At 38.3% G+C, this 15,000-nt stretch overlaps 1 protein-coding gene, 1 long non-coding RNA gene and 1 pseudogene across 2 annotated transcripts in view; 2 read left to right on the forward strand and 1 right to left on the reverse strand.

Annotated features, from left to right (window-relative positions):
• Nucleotides 1-15,000, forward strand: part of LOC137976376 (uncharacterized) — a 161,097-nt gene that overhangs the window by 82,072 nt on the left and 64,025 nt on the right. The window lies entirely within an intron of this gene.
• Nucleotides 793-2,364, forward strand: LOC137975500 (uncharacterized). The gene has a single exon (XM_068822614.1). The coding sequence runs from the start codon at nucleotides 793-795 to the stop codon at nucleotides 2,362-2,364; it is 1,572 nt and encodes a 523-aa protein (XP_068678715.1).
• On the reverse strand, nucleotides 2,657-4,753 carry LOC137975501 (uncharacterized; annotated as a pseudogene).

Genomic DNA, 15,000 nt, shown 5'->3' on the forward strand with positions numbered 1-15,000 from the left:
TGGAATACTTCATGCACTTACATACTAGCCAGAAAAAAAGCTAGTAGCTAGTAATTTGCTAGACAGGCAACACGCCGATAGGCCAGGGGATACATATATCACTATGATTGCGGTCACCAGTGATATGTGTATCCCCAAGATATATTTTTGTTTTAATAACAATTTCGATTCATTTATATTTCCAGTAGATTGTTTGATGTTTGCTACAGTACTGGCCCATAAGAGTATTATCAGCCAAGGCATGTCATATCATTATTCGAGTCGCAAATGCTTCCAAGCAGCAAAATCTTAATTTTCCGTCACAAATCTCATGTAAAATGCAAGTAACAAAGACCTTCTTTGAGAATTAGACCATGCTACTCAATTATGCAAATTTGTGAAAACTCAATATCCAGACAAGCACAGCACTAACTTCCATTTATAAAGGAAATGATCCAATTCAATTTTTCCATCTAAATGAAATTAAAAATATCCAAGAGATTTTAAATTATTAAAAAATTATTGTGACCATGAGCTTTGACGATACATATTCGAACTCCTTACAGAATTAAGGTGTGAGCGCTCAAATTTCAGAAATAAAAAATGTAGCTACTGGCATATTCATAATTATTATTCAGGAGTATTTATGGTAACGATCATTTTTCAGTCTGCCATGTCTAATATCTTTTGTTGTCAAGTGGTTAATACACCCTATGCAAAATGAAAAGGGACTGGGAGCGATACGTGCGAGAACGAGGCTAGTTAGGCCAAGAAAAAATGGCCGCCTGATGCGAAGGGCGCCAAATTTTAAATATGCCGGCAAATTGTTGTGTTCCCAAATGCACCAAAAAGCTGTACAGGACTGAAAATGGAAAGAAAATTTCCTACTTCAAGTTTCCAGATGATGTGAACCTCAAGAAACGTTGGCTGCATGCTATTCGTCGCGACGAATGTAAGGATTTTACTGTCAACCAAAACACGAAAATTTGCTCTCGTCACTTTAAACCTGAGGACTTTGTTACATGTAAGTCTGTCGGAGGCCAGCGTATTTATGTCAGGGAAGGGGTCGTGCCGTCACGTTTTTCTTGGTCACAAAGTTCTCCGCTAAAGAGAAAGCCTCCTAAGAAACGTATGTTTACGTCAAATACAGACACAGAGTTGATAGTATCTCAAACAACTAGTGCAACTGAAACCAACGCTGATAACTGCACTTCATCGGCGGCTGGTAGCTCTGCTGATCATGACGTGCAAAACGACACGGATACGCAAGGAAACACGACAGAAGATTTCAAAGAACTTCTCGAAAACAAAGAACTTCTCGAAAAACTGAAGAGTTTGGAGCTTGAAAATGCTTCGCTAAAGGCTGAAATAGGAGTTTTGAAACGTCAGAAGGGTCTTGCAGATTCTCGCGTTTTTCAGTTGCGAAATTTTACCTCTGACGAGGACATCGCCTTTTACACCGGCTTTCCTAACTTTGCTACATTTAATGCTGTATATGAATTTTTGAACACTGGAACGAATGGGGAGAACATTAGGTACTGCTCGTCAAAAGAAAGAAGTGTCCCAAAGCGTTTTTATGATGAGAACGAAAATGAAACCGAAGAACCAGAGGAATGCACTCACAAAGGTAGAAAAAGGAGTTTAGAAGCAAGAGAGGAGTTTTTCCTTGTACTCTGCAGACTAAGAAGGGGATTTGCAGAAAAGCATCTGGCTCACTTGTTTCATATCTCTCAGTCAACAGTGAGCAGGATATTCCTGTCCTGGATAAATTACTTGTATCTTAAATTTGGTCAGGTATCTATATGGGCAAATAAGGAGGTTGTTACAGTTACTATGCCAGACAGCTTTAAAGACAAATACTCTTCCACCCGTGTAATAATCGATTGCACAGAGATTAGATGTCAGATGCCTTCCAGCCTTCTTTTGAATTCGAAACTGTTCAGCTCGTATAAAAACCACGTAACTCTGAAAGGCTTAGTTGGAATTGCTCCTAGTGGAGCTATAACTTTTATCAGTCAACTATACAGTGGAAGTATTTCCGATCGCGAAATTGTTGAGAGAAGTGGTTTTCTGAAGTTAGATTTTGATAAAGGTGACACTGTGATGGCCGATAAAGGCTTTACAATTGAAGATCTCCTTCCACTGGGTGTGAACCTAAACATTCCACCTTTTCTAGGGTTGTATACCCAAATGACAGCACAAGATGTTATCAAGACCCAGGAAATTGCCTCAGTAAGAATACATATCGAACGAGCTATTAACAAAGTCAAGAACTTCCGCATTTGGGATAGTGTCGTACCACTTAGTCTATTTGGGGTGGTAAATCAAATGTGGAGTGTCTGTGCCTTTTTGTGTAACATGCACGATCCTCTTATTTCCACGTAACATTTAGGCAAAGCAATAATGCCTTCTACAGAAGACAACATTATTTAATAAAAGCGCCAGACCCTAATGTTATGTCTCAGAAAGAGCACAGATTTGGTAAACTAGGGTTTCAGCATCTTTGTGCGCTAGGAGCTAGTAAACTGTCATTTATCTTCGTACAGTCATTGTGCCGCTCAAGAACTGAGAATAAAGAAACTAATCTTACAAAAGTTTTATCTTGAAAGACATCAAGGTTGATACTCTGTTTTAGACATGTGTCATTGCTACAATTTAACAACAATGACACGCTTTTCTAATGTTTACAGAATATTAAAGCGGCTGGCTCTATAAAATGATTGAAGTAGCAGTTCTTAAGGCATTCATTCAATGTGTCCCAGAACTGAGGATCAAATGTGATCCTCTCTACACTCATGCCTTTGCTGGTGTAAATTACAAAATCACACCAGCTAGCCCCTGTAACAGCAAGTTGACCCTGTATTTGAAAGTAGTACTGATGTCCCCTTTTCAGTCTTGGCTGTCCATTTACATTTTCTGCAAAGAAACTTTCATCTGCACATGCATCTAAGGGACTTACATGAAACTTAGTGAAGGGACATTTAACCTCTACTAGTCCAAAAGGCTTACTACAACTATGATCAATGACCTTGCCATCTGGCGATGCTGCCAAAATTGGACAGGCCATACTCACAACAAGGCCACTTTTTAACACTGTAACTGGATTCCTAGCTGCAAACATATATTTTCCATATTCTTTCAAGGCTACAGGTTCATAGGTTTTCCCGTGTTCTGTCTGCTTGGAAGTAAATGGCTTGGGATGAAGCAGATTGTTTACTAAAGAGGCATGATTTCTTTTCCTTTTTGCAATGGTGTGGAAATTAGAAGCTGTAAACCGAAATTTTCTTTCAGCATTCCATTCTTGGCAGGCTGCTTGTTCTCTTGTAGTCTTCTCTATGTTATTGAGCTTTACCTCATCAACAGTCAAATGATCCAGGAGTGCTTCTTGGTTCCTGCTCAAACCATCTGGCTTTTTGTACTGTTCAGAATGTTGCAAAGGAAATGCAGGAAACGCAGATATAGCATTTTGGTCATCATTACCATCATTGCCGTCTGCTCTAGGCACTGAGTCAATATTGCAGAAAACTTGAAAATTGGACTCGGAAAACTGTAACTGATAACTTGCGTATGAACCACTCGGAGATTTTCCAAATTTTGTTTCCTGTAAGTTAGTACCACCAGGAGAAATGATTTAAGACAGGGCAAATTTAGGATTGATCTTTTGAAGCTTGTCTTTCAACATAACTTCATCTGCTGTTTGTGTGCTCAAGTTTTTCCTAGCTTCATACAATAAACACCTCACACCACTATCTAATCGCTATCTAATTTGGACCTCTTTTCATTGAGTTCCATGACAGGTTGGGGCTTGATTTTTGCCCTCTTGCAGGTCTGTGCCACAGCTGTAAACTGGAGGTGCATGCCTTAGGTTGTGCCATATCAGATTCATGGTCCAACTCCTTGACATTTTGACAGCTATACAAGCTAAACTTACAAAGTTTCATCATAAGTGCAAGTACATGATTACAAAAGCCAGCAGATCCCGCCACGCACGTACATGAAGCATACTTTACACTTCCACTCACTAAACAAAGTGCAACTTTTAATTTATGAGGGGCTTCATTTTTTTTTAAGCTATGATGACACAAACATTGAAAAAAGAAATATTCATTGTCACTAGCAGCAACTACGTCCTTCAAGTATTCGTCTTCAAGGAACGTCTTGGCTTTTCTCATGCTTGTTGGAACTGTATGGCTCTGTTTACTTCGGTCAATGTTTTTTCCAGACTGAGAGACATACAAATCCATTTCGGCCTTTGTAAACAATGGCATTCGTTGTAAGCTTGTTGACCACCCAGTCGATGGAAACCTTACAGTACTTTAGCAACGGATCATTTCGAGTTTGTAATTTTTCTTGTCTCTGCTTTCGACGCGTGTAAATAAGGTTCTTGTCCGGATCCACAACATCTTTATCACGACCAGAAGCCACATATTCAAGTACTCTACGGAAAAATTAGCACACCAGTTAATTGTGCAGAAACAGGTAAGCGACGGAAATAAACATTAAATCTCCTGATCTCTACATCGAATACTTTTAACCAAGTACAGTATAAAAAAGCCCTTATTATTACGACTACTGAGAAATACATCGATAAGCTTACTTGCCTTTTTGCTAACTGTGCCTTTGTTTTTAATCCTTTTGCCGGGTCGCCACGACATTTTAACCACAAGCGAAGCTCATCCGTGGTGAGTGTTGTAGGATTTCGTCCTTGAAGAGATGCTCCTGGTATATCGCCCTCGGAAAGACGGCTGGCACTTACAGTTTGATCAGCAGCCATTTTTACCACGAGTAAACAGAACAAGGCCCAACTAGCCTCGTTCTCGCACGTATCGCTCCCAGTCCCTTTTCATTTTGCATAGTGTGTATAGAGAATCCAATATTATATATTATAATAAAGTTTCTATATAACGCGCGCTCTCATTGGTTTAAACAGCGTGCTTTATGAGAGTACAAAGCACGGAACAAACGAAAGCTCACGCCATCATCCGCAGAAACGCCAGATGAATTTCCGAATTTTACCTTGGGTATTATTGAAGCTGTCAGTTAAAGGCTTGCTCAGATATTCTGTCAAGTGCTTTGGATGGAAGACCTCAACCGTCGCCCGGTCCAGCAGTTCTTTCAAGCTCAGAAAGTCCTCACGCTGGAGTTCTTCATTTACAAAATTCCCAACAGGTTTTCAGATTCCAGCCGCAAGCAATGAACAGTTTGTTTTCCAGTTGTCATGTCGGAAACGTGCAGGTTTTCATGGGCAACAATTCGGCCGGTTTTCACTGAACTTAATCATTTAGATCCTCTTTTTTGCTGTTTTTTACGGACTGAAACCGAACATTGAGACACTTGTTTTTCCATAAATTCGAATTTTGTGTGATTTCTGTCAAGCCACTTTCCAGTTGATTGATGTTTTGACAAGCCTTTGCTTCATTAACCAATCAAATAATCTTAAACATTCTTACAAGCGCGCTGATTGGTCCAAAGTAGCGTGCTTTATCAGAGTATAAAGCACTGTGCTGACGACATCTCAGTTCGCCACAAGCAGCGCGCGCTTTGAAAATAAAGTAGAATTTTTGAAGAAAATTACTTGTTTTTTATCATAAAACAAATAAAGAAGCCTTGACTGTGCTCTGTTCTGTTGTAAAGCACTTAGGAAGCGGCTAGAGCACTCAAGAAGTAGGGAGAAACACTCGCCTATCGGCTCGTGTTTCCCCCTACACTTGTTTCATGCTCTAGCCGCTTCCTGCGTGCTTTACAACAGAACAGAGCACAGTCAAGGCTTCTTTATTTGTTAATTATAATAAAGTTTCTATATAACGCGCGCTCTCATTGGTTTAAACAGCGTGCTTTATGAGAGTACAAAGCACGGAACAAACGAAAGCCCACGCCATCATCCGCAGAAATGGCAGATGAATTTCCGAATTTTACCTTGGGTATTATTGAAGCTGTCAGTTAAAGGCTTGCTCAGATATTCTGTCAAGTGCTTTGGATGGAAGACCTCAACCGTCGCCCGGTCCAGCAGTTCTTTCAAGCTCAGAAAGTCCTCACGCTGGAGTTCTTCATTTACAAAATTCCCAACAGGTTTTCAGATTCCAGCCGCAAGCAATGAAGAGTTTGTTTTCCAGTTGTCATGTCGGAAACGTGCAGGTTTTCATGGGCAACAATTCGGCCGGTTTTCACTGAACTTAATCATTTAGATCCTCTTTTTTGCTGTTTTTTACGGACTGAACCGAACATTGAGGCACTTGTTTTTCCATAAATTCTAATTTTGTGTGATTTTCCAGTTGATTGATGTTTTGACAAGCCTTTGTTTCATTAACCAATCAAATAATCTTAAACATTCTTACAAGCGCGCTGATTGGTCCAAAGTAGCGTGCTTTATCAGAGTATAAAGCACTGTGCTGACGACATCTCAGTTCGCCACAAGCAGCGCGCGCTTTGAAAATAAAGTAGAATTTTTGAAGAAAATTACTTGTTTTTTATCATAAAACAAATAAAGAAGCCTTGACTGTGCTCTGTTCTGTTGTAAAGCACTTAGGAAGCGGCTAGAGCACTCAAGAAGTAGGGAGAAACACTCGCCTATCGGCTCGTGTTTCCCCCTACACTTCTTTCGTGCTCTAGCCGTTTCCTGCGTGCTTTACAACAGAACAGAGCACAGTCAAGGCTTCTTTATTTGTTAATTAAAAATCCTTGTGCCATATCAGGTACGCATCAGTTGCCACATGCTTAGATTTGTGATCTGAGTCAACGAAGGCAGTCATGAATGTAAAAGATTTTATAAAGAATGTATTATTTCGTTCTAAGCATACAATGTTATTTGCCACAGGCTTAAATATAAGAGCATTAAAAAAAAGCAGTCACAAAATTAATGCAAAAGATCTTTAATTGCAGCATTTGTCACAAGCAAGCATTTCAGTAGCAATCCAGAAAAGTTTGGTGGAAAAATGGCAAGGAAGCCCAACAGCTTATAAAAATGAAAAATTTCATCAAAAAAGGAAAAAAATTACAAGAATGACATCAATCAGATACTGTAGGTAAAACAACATTTTAGAAATAATGTGGATGAAGGCAATTGCATATAGGCAAAGATCAACAAATTAAAAATGAAAGGAAGACAGGGAGAAAGAGGACTGAGAAAATGGACATTCAGGGTAAAGGTACTTTAATCTTCAACTTGATTAAATTTCAAGGTTGAAACAATTATAATGTGCTCATTGAATTTTAAACTTCTGGGCCAAGCTTACCAAAAACGTGGACCCAAGGTGATGAAATAAAGAAAGATTAGTTTAATCTAAGAAGCTGATCAGAAGAAATTGTAAATTCCCAACAGTAAGTCATCTAACACCTTAAGAAATAATTTTACAGGTTTATTCAGACAAATTATTCAACTTTAAATCAAACATCATTCCGCAGCTTTCACTTGTCTATGAAACATAACCACAGTTTGTCCCCCAAATCACTTCAGCTCTGCACAGCTCAATACATGTATCTAGTCTAAGAATTATCTACTCAGTTCTTGTTTTAAGGTCACACCTCACTCAAAGAAATAATTCTTTACACCTAAACTTAAATTTAACTGCTTATCATAACTTCTTTAATTAATTTAAACACTATAATCTTACTTTTTGTGTAATAATCATACATGTAAGAAATTTATGCAAAATGCTTTTCTTTGCTCAACTACACAGACATGAGAAGAAAACAAAAAGAAATAAACAGGAATTTTGTTGTTTCTGGATGTGCATGCATTCACAATTAATTACAAGAAGAAATCATGAAAAGCTCTAGAAAAAATGTAATAAAAGATTCACTTTTACTACTGTAGCTGCAGTACCTTGCATATGGGAAACAAAAACAATATTATTGCAAAAGCCAGATAAAGTTGACCTGAGGCAAACAGAAACAAAGGTTTTTTATCTCACCTCAGATAAAAACCATGGCCAACATGAAGTTTAAAGAAGTTTGTTATTTTCGGCCTAAAGAATGCTGCCTTGTGTCAGCCACATGACCTTTTACCTAGAGTACATACATGTATGTACATTTATGGAAGTCCAAGGTCTAAAATACTTTCAATGATAACCTTTTTTATACCAAGTACCGGTACAATAATTAAAACTGAGAAATATTGAAAGCTGTAGGGATACTTGAAGCCTGGTTTTTAAGTTACAACATTTGAAGATTGCATACTGTACTTGTAAAGTGATTCTCTTTTTTTTTTTAATTTGGGTAAAGGTATTTTTGTCAACACAGCCAAATTAAAAAAAAATTGTAAAGAACTCTGAAAACAGAAAGCAAAACCTGGGATGAGAAGAGAGATCAAAGGTTTTCAAAGTTTTTTTTCAGAATTGTTATTTTTGCAGGTCCTACACCAATGTCTACATGTAAGTTCAAGGTGTTGGCTACTACAGCTGCACTCAGATTAAAAAAGAGTACCCGGTAATTCACGACCTTGTTAATATATATGTTCAGGTCATTTTGTTTGTTAGGTTAATTTGCAACCAAACTAGGGCAACTTGTTTCAACCTAGACTGTCCATTTGGGGCAGGTATAAAACACAGGTCTCAGGTCATTGTTTTACCAATAGATAGCATCTTAAACATGCATTAAAGCTAGCCTTAAGCCTAATTAGGCCTAAACAAACATTTCAGGCCTAATGTTTGCATTTGTGAACGGTTAGGGTTGTTTCCGAATTGGTATAATTTGGTAAAACATTGACCTTTGACCTGTGTTTTCTAACTGCCCCAAACTGACAAGACAACTTGATCTAGGTTGAAACAAGTTGACCCATAGTTTAAAACAAAATGACCTAGTTTGGTTGCAATTTAACCTAAGGAACAAAATGACCTACAACATATATACATGTATGTACATGTGTGTACATGTACGCAAACAGCCCACACCCAACATTAAAACATAGGTGCATGTCTTTAATTCATAAAAATTTTTCAGTTCACTAACATATTGATGGGGCAAAGGACCACTTGTCTGTGCCTTCACTTCAGTGTACACTACATTTTTTACGATTAGTTCAAGCAGGTAATCGAGGCCATCAAGACATCTTTAAGAAAAGATGTGAAAAGCCCGACAATGGTGTTTTACATTGAAGATTACACATTGCAATAAACATGACAGGCATACACATAAAATTAATAAATTATTATTGGAGTACTTTACTGACTGAATGCCAAAATGGCCACCAACAAACTATAATTCTTTTGTCTTAAAGTTTGTGTTAATTAGGCTAACTTCATGTAGCCTCATTAACACATAAAAAATTGAAAGAATTTGGGCTGTAAAACGAGGCTACTTAAGCTAATTAACACAAAGACAAAATAATAATTTGTTGGCAGCCATTTTTGCATTTGGTCAATTGGCATCAAATGAGGAAGAACTGCTGGTCTGTGAGCCTCGCAAGTTTAATACAGCTGATTCCAAGTAAAGTATTTGTATCATTGCAGACAGCAAGAGATAAATTATTGAGATCTGCAAAAAATCAAAACCTCAACTAAGTTTATTTGAGACATTAAGATCTGAAGACTGCAGCCAAGAAGATAAAGCTGACAACAGCTATTTCTCTGACTCCCAGCTATTATCTACATGTACATACTGTACCAGTATATGTAAATTTCCTACTAGTAAAAAATGTATATCAAAGAAAGCATACATGTATTAACTTACATGTTGTGCACTTCAGCGACGGGCAAGATTTGTGCATTTCTTACTTCTTCCAAGTACATGTATGTAATTTTTGCTGCCTTCACATCTTCACGGACAGTTTTTCTTTCACTGCGATTTCTGAGATAATGATTTCCGACTGAAAAGAAGAGACAAGACTTGAGTAACAACAAAGACAGTTAAGCCTACAGCATTTTATTTTTTGCTATTTAATTTTTAGTTCCATCATTGGTATTCACTGCCTGATGCATACCTGCCAACTCTCCCGGTTTTCCCCGGGAGTCTCCAAGTTTTTCATCAAATCTCCCGGTCTCCCGGTTAAGCCACCAAATCTCCCGGGAACTACCTACCGTGGCTTTTTTCCAATTTTTTTTCACTAATAAAGCAAGAACTGGATTTATTGCTCTTATTTAGTGCTTTTATTAATGCTTTTATTTAGTCGGAAAATGTAAATCAGCAGGAGCAGTCAAATTTATTTATATTTAACGAGTATCGTAACTGGTCAGAAATAAGCCAATCATATTGCACAATACATAGTAGAAAATTGGCGCCGTTTTCGCACACTGTTTACATCTGATCTGTCGAAGCGAAGATGGCATGGATTTCGATTCACTTCAAAAGGAATTCTTAGGCACCCCTCCCTCGGGTTTTGAGCGGGTGAAAAACCTTGCTTTGCAGAAAGTGGAGAAGATTACTTCTCTAGCTGGCGTCCAGCCATTTGCAAACACACAAGGTAAGCTACTTTTATGGATGTTCTTTTGAAATTTGAGTGGGCTAGAGCTGCAAGTCACCATGCCAAATAGTTTCCATAAAACTTTACTTCTGAAAAATTCATGAATTGGAAACTTTTCTGATTTTCTAGTGCCTAAAGTTTCCAATTCATGAATTTTTCAGAAGCGCAGTTTGTAAAAACTATTTTTATTTAAATCACTTTTCCACGATCATGACTAAAACACCACACGAGTACATACGGGTAACATACGAGTAACATACGAGTAACATACGGAACATACGGACACATACGAGTAACATACGACTAACATACGAGTAACATACGGATACATACGACTAACATACGGATACATACGACTAACATACGGATACATACGAGTAAAAAAATACGAAAATATACGAGTAAAATTTTTATGCAAAGTAACGACAACTTAAGTAAAATATTACGCATTACTTCCCCGACCAAGGAAAGTTTGCGTTACAAGAGCAAAGATATTTGATATTAAACTGGTGGCCTGGGGTCATGCCTGGTAATCTGATGTGCGCAAAAAATAGCCTGTCGCGCAGTGGATGGTCTTCACGCGATCGATCTTTACCGTGCACTGAACAGATTGAAGAGCATAATACTGATTTACAGATGACACATTTGAGAAAGGAACCGTGATGTAGATGTAACTAACAGTGGTAAGTGAAGTGTTTTTGCTACAGCAGATGATACCAAAAATCTGCTTTAGTTTTGTAACATGAAAGATAAAAGTACATGTTTTGCAAACCAAAGGTTTGCCAACTGAATAGTCACAGAATGACACAATCAGTAGCTATTTAGTCTTATATGTCTGTTTATATTTGTCGTTTAAAAGTGTGTTGTTAGAATATCAGGAAAAAATAATTCCTCGGACGTACGGTCAGGGGCACCCAACGAGAATATAGTTCAAAACCACTTAAACATAGCATTGTAAACGTATTTTGGTATTTAACGGTAGATATAGGCATTACATGCATTACAGGCCAAAGCAGTGCAAATGAAGCAGTTAAATTTTAAATGTTGATGTTACAAGTTGCTTTCGTAGTTGATTATGACTGCCAGGCCAGGCTTCTGCCATGCCGCCCAGAAAAAAATGCGCAATTTTCTGTGTATGGGCGCCTTAATAAAGGATAAAATTCCGCGCAGTAGGGATACGCAATGTAATAGTACCGAACGGTGCCTTCGTCGGATGTTCTCTCTGGAAGTACTTTTGCGCCATGCATGTCATTTCACATCAGCACACACTCTAGTCATTGGTAAGCTTGAAGGCATTCGTCCGACTTTAACCAAACATGGACGAAAAAGTACATACAAAGGAACCGTTCACTTTTCATAAGGTAGGGGACTGATGGTATTTTTTTTGTGCGGGGGGGGGGGGGGGTGGAGCATGCCAAACAAATGGCTTTAAGGCACCAAAGTATTCCGCCTGTGAGTGCTACATTCTATCAACCGCAACAACCACAATTTAGTTCGTTTCCGTCAACAGCAATTCCACAACAACAACAGGTCCCGGCTTCCTTCGCACAACCTCAGTTTTAAGGCCCCGATGTCAACAAATTTACCCCAACAGTCTCAACAACTTAGCTCAGCTTCCCTTTTGGCCCCACAACAGGCGTGGCATTCTGGTTGGTCACCCTATCAGTATGAAGTCTGCCTCCTTCCGAACTCAGCCAAAAAGTGCTACGGTTGCAACCAGGACTTTGCCGATAAATATCGACAAGAGCCTCATAACGTGGTTATACGCCACACTGACAGGCGAATCAGAGGAAAAGACCTGGATGGGAACATTCAATTTAACTCTGGCTTTACCCATACGTACTAGCATTGTAATATCGGTCATATTAGCGGAAAAGATCCCTTCTTCGACGGGAAAGTGTGCTGTTCCGCGCAACTAAAACTGACCCCAGAACAAGAAAGCGTAATTATAAACGCAGGAATGTACGTTGAACATTTTTAGGTAGATGTGATGTGATGCAAGGTTCGTTGCAAATCTCCTCTTGTATCGTTGCATAGTGAGCATGTATGGCACACCAATTCTCGGGTACTTTAATATCGGAAAATCGCCTCGAACTCACTTTCCAAGTTTATTTCCTATTTTTATGTCGATTCCAGGTTTCATTTCACTCTCTTAATTTAAATATTGAAATATTAATATGTAACTGAAATATTGAGTAAGAGCTAGAATGAGCAGTGTTTTGTTACCGTTGGCAGTTATAGTCGTAGGTTGCCTGTTTCAGAAGTCCTGTGCCAAAAGAGGAAATATTCAGTATACGCAGGACTGAACGTTTAACCTTCAATTAAGGAGTTGTGATGCTCGCAATAGAAATGTATGCATAGGACTTAAAATGTCCATACTCAGAAGTTCTTTTTATTATAACAACGTTTGTATATAGTTAGCTAAAGAATTTAAGTGCGGACTCTAGGTGAAGATCGGCTTACAGCCCTGAAACCACGTGTGAAATATTGTTTTCCGAGTGTGTCTACTATTTGAGGATCGCTTTATGACCAAAGTAATATATGTAGTAGTTGTGTGCATTAAGCAGTTACAGTTTCAGTTACAGTATCACTGAGTTGTCTTAATAATTTTTTATTTCCAATTCAGTTTGTATTTCAGACTTTTGAAGACTTAATTCCACTGACTTCATTTTAATTTTTAAATATTTACATTTATAGCTAAAATATCGTTTCAATACTTAAATAACTTTTCGGAGTTATTGTTTGTTGTCATTAGCAGTTACAGTTACAGTTGCAGTTAAAGTTAGCAGTTTCCAGGTTGAGTTGTCTGACATACAGAGTAAAGACAAAATGTTTTGTTCTATTGTCTAGTTTTGCAGTTTAAGTGAAACTTTGATTGCCAATCAATACAACAGGGTTTACATACCGTCAATAAATATTTAGTTATTTGGTGTTGCAAGGAACGTTTCAATATTTCTTGAATTGTTAAGAGCTTTTGACGGCTTTAATAGCTTTGTAATTCCTGATATCTCGATGCGAAAAATACATACCCCTTGGACCTCTGATATGAAGTGTGTGTGTGTGGGGGGGGGGGGGGGGGTTGATGCCACCCCCTCAGGGTTTTGTAAATGAGGTGAGAAAGGGTTGGATGCCACCCCCCTCAGATTTTGCAAATTTTGGAAAGGAGATTTACTCTGTTGCTGAACCTTTAAGCAGCTGTTTGTTTATTGCTTGCGGATTTTTTAATGTGTCAACTGTTCCCAAAATTCGACATTTTAAACATAATTCTTCTAGTTTCTCAACACGAAGTTGCAAAATCGATACATTTTTACATGTACATGGTTACATTTAAGCTTTCTGGCTTGATTTCGCACTGATTTTTTTGTCATTAAAAAAGGCAACTAAGGTGAAATGGTGAAATCAAGATGGCGGATCTGATGACGTCATACGACGTCAGCGACATCCAAAATATATTGTTTTACTGTGACTAAATTTAACGAAAGCCTTGGGGGGGGGGGGGGGATCAACATCCCCCTTCCCTCAAACTGAACCGGGAACGTGTTTGCTGACGTGCAAAAATGCTTGCAAGGCTTATAATTAGAGCTTCATTTATGAGGAAAACACTCGTATTACTGGCATGTATTGGTATGTATCCGTATGTTAGTCGTATGTCTCCGTGTGTTAGTCGTATGCATCCGTATGTTACTCGTATGTTAGTCGTATGTTAGTCGTATGTTAGTCGTATGTATTCGTATGTATCTGTATGTTCCGTATGTTACTCGTATGTTACTCGTATGTTACCCGTATGTACTCGTGTGGTGTTTTAGTCATGATCCTTTTCCACACAAACACTGTTAATTTCAGACGTATTTGCCTTCTCATTATTGATAAGATGGCTTCCAAAACCATCATGATAAGATCTATTCAGGATGCAAACTCACTCAAACTCATTATTACTTGAACTCGGCTTTGATAGATCTCACGCATTCAGACAAGTTTCACACGCCCAACTGACAATAGTGAGCATAATTGCTTAAAAACCAATTGAATGGAAATTGAAATTTTTTCGGCGAAAAACAGTTGGTGAGTCCGGTTTTGAAGTTGTGAAAAATCCTTCTACACCCTTGGTTATCTTCGGAAGTCGTCGGGAAATCTTCGGCAATCGTCGGAAGTAATCGGAAATCTTTGGTGATCTTCGGACGCCTTCGGAAATCTTCGGCAATCTTCGGACGAATATTATCTAGACGTCTCCAGATTTTCGTACTCTGGGGGTTGGCAGGTATGGCTGATGTGACCTTGGAATTCCAAGGGAAGCACCCACAAGGGACATGATTTTTAGTGTTATGTCCCCTTTAGGTGTTATTGGTGACAAGGAACTTTGAAACAATAATAATAATAATAAATTTATTTAAGTTTCCCGGTTATTTAGCCGAGTACGAGTGCTCTACTAATTGGGAGACTACAAATCAACTGAAATCAGAACAAATCAAATGAAATGTTCAAATCAGACCAGCGACAAGCCACTTATTAGAGCTGCGCACAACAATGACAGCGACACAAGAAACACTAAGAATAAAGTCAACAACATTTCATGCTAATTTTCACACTAACATTGAAAGGGTGAAATGTTTCAGCGATACCAACAT

This window comes from Montipora foliosa, chromosome 11, assembly GCF_036669935.1.
Source record: "Montipora foliosa isolate CH-2021 chromosome 11, ASM3666993v2, whole genome shotgun sequence".
Classification (NCBI taxonomy): Eukaryota; Metazoa; Cnidaria; class Anthozoa; order Scleractinia; family Acroporidae; genus Montipora; species Montipora foliosa.

Bases quoted from the DNA above. Each gene is read 5' to 3' on its own strand.
- LOC137975500 (XM_068822614.1), top strand. From the start codon at position 793: ATGCCGGCAAATTGTTGTGTTCCCAAATGCACCAAAAAGCTGTACAGG.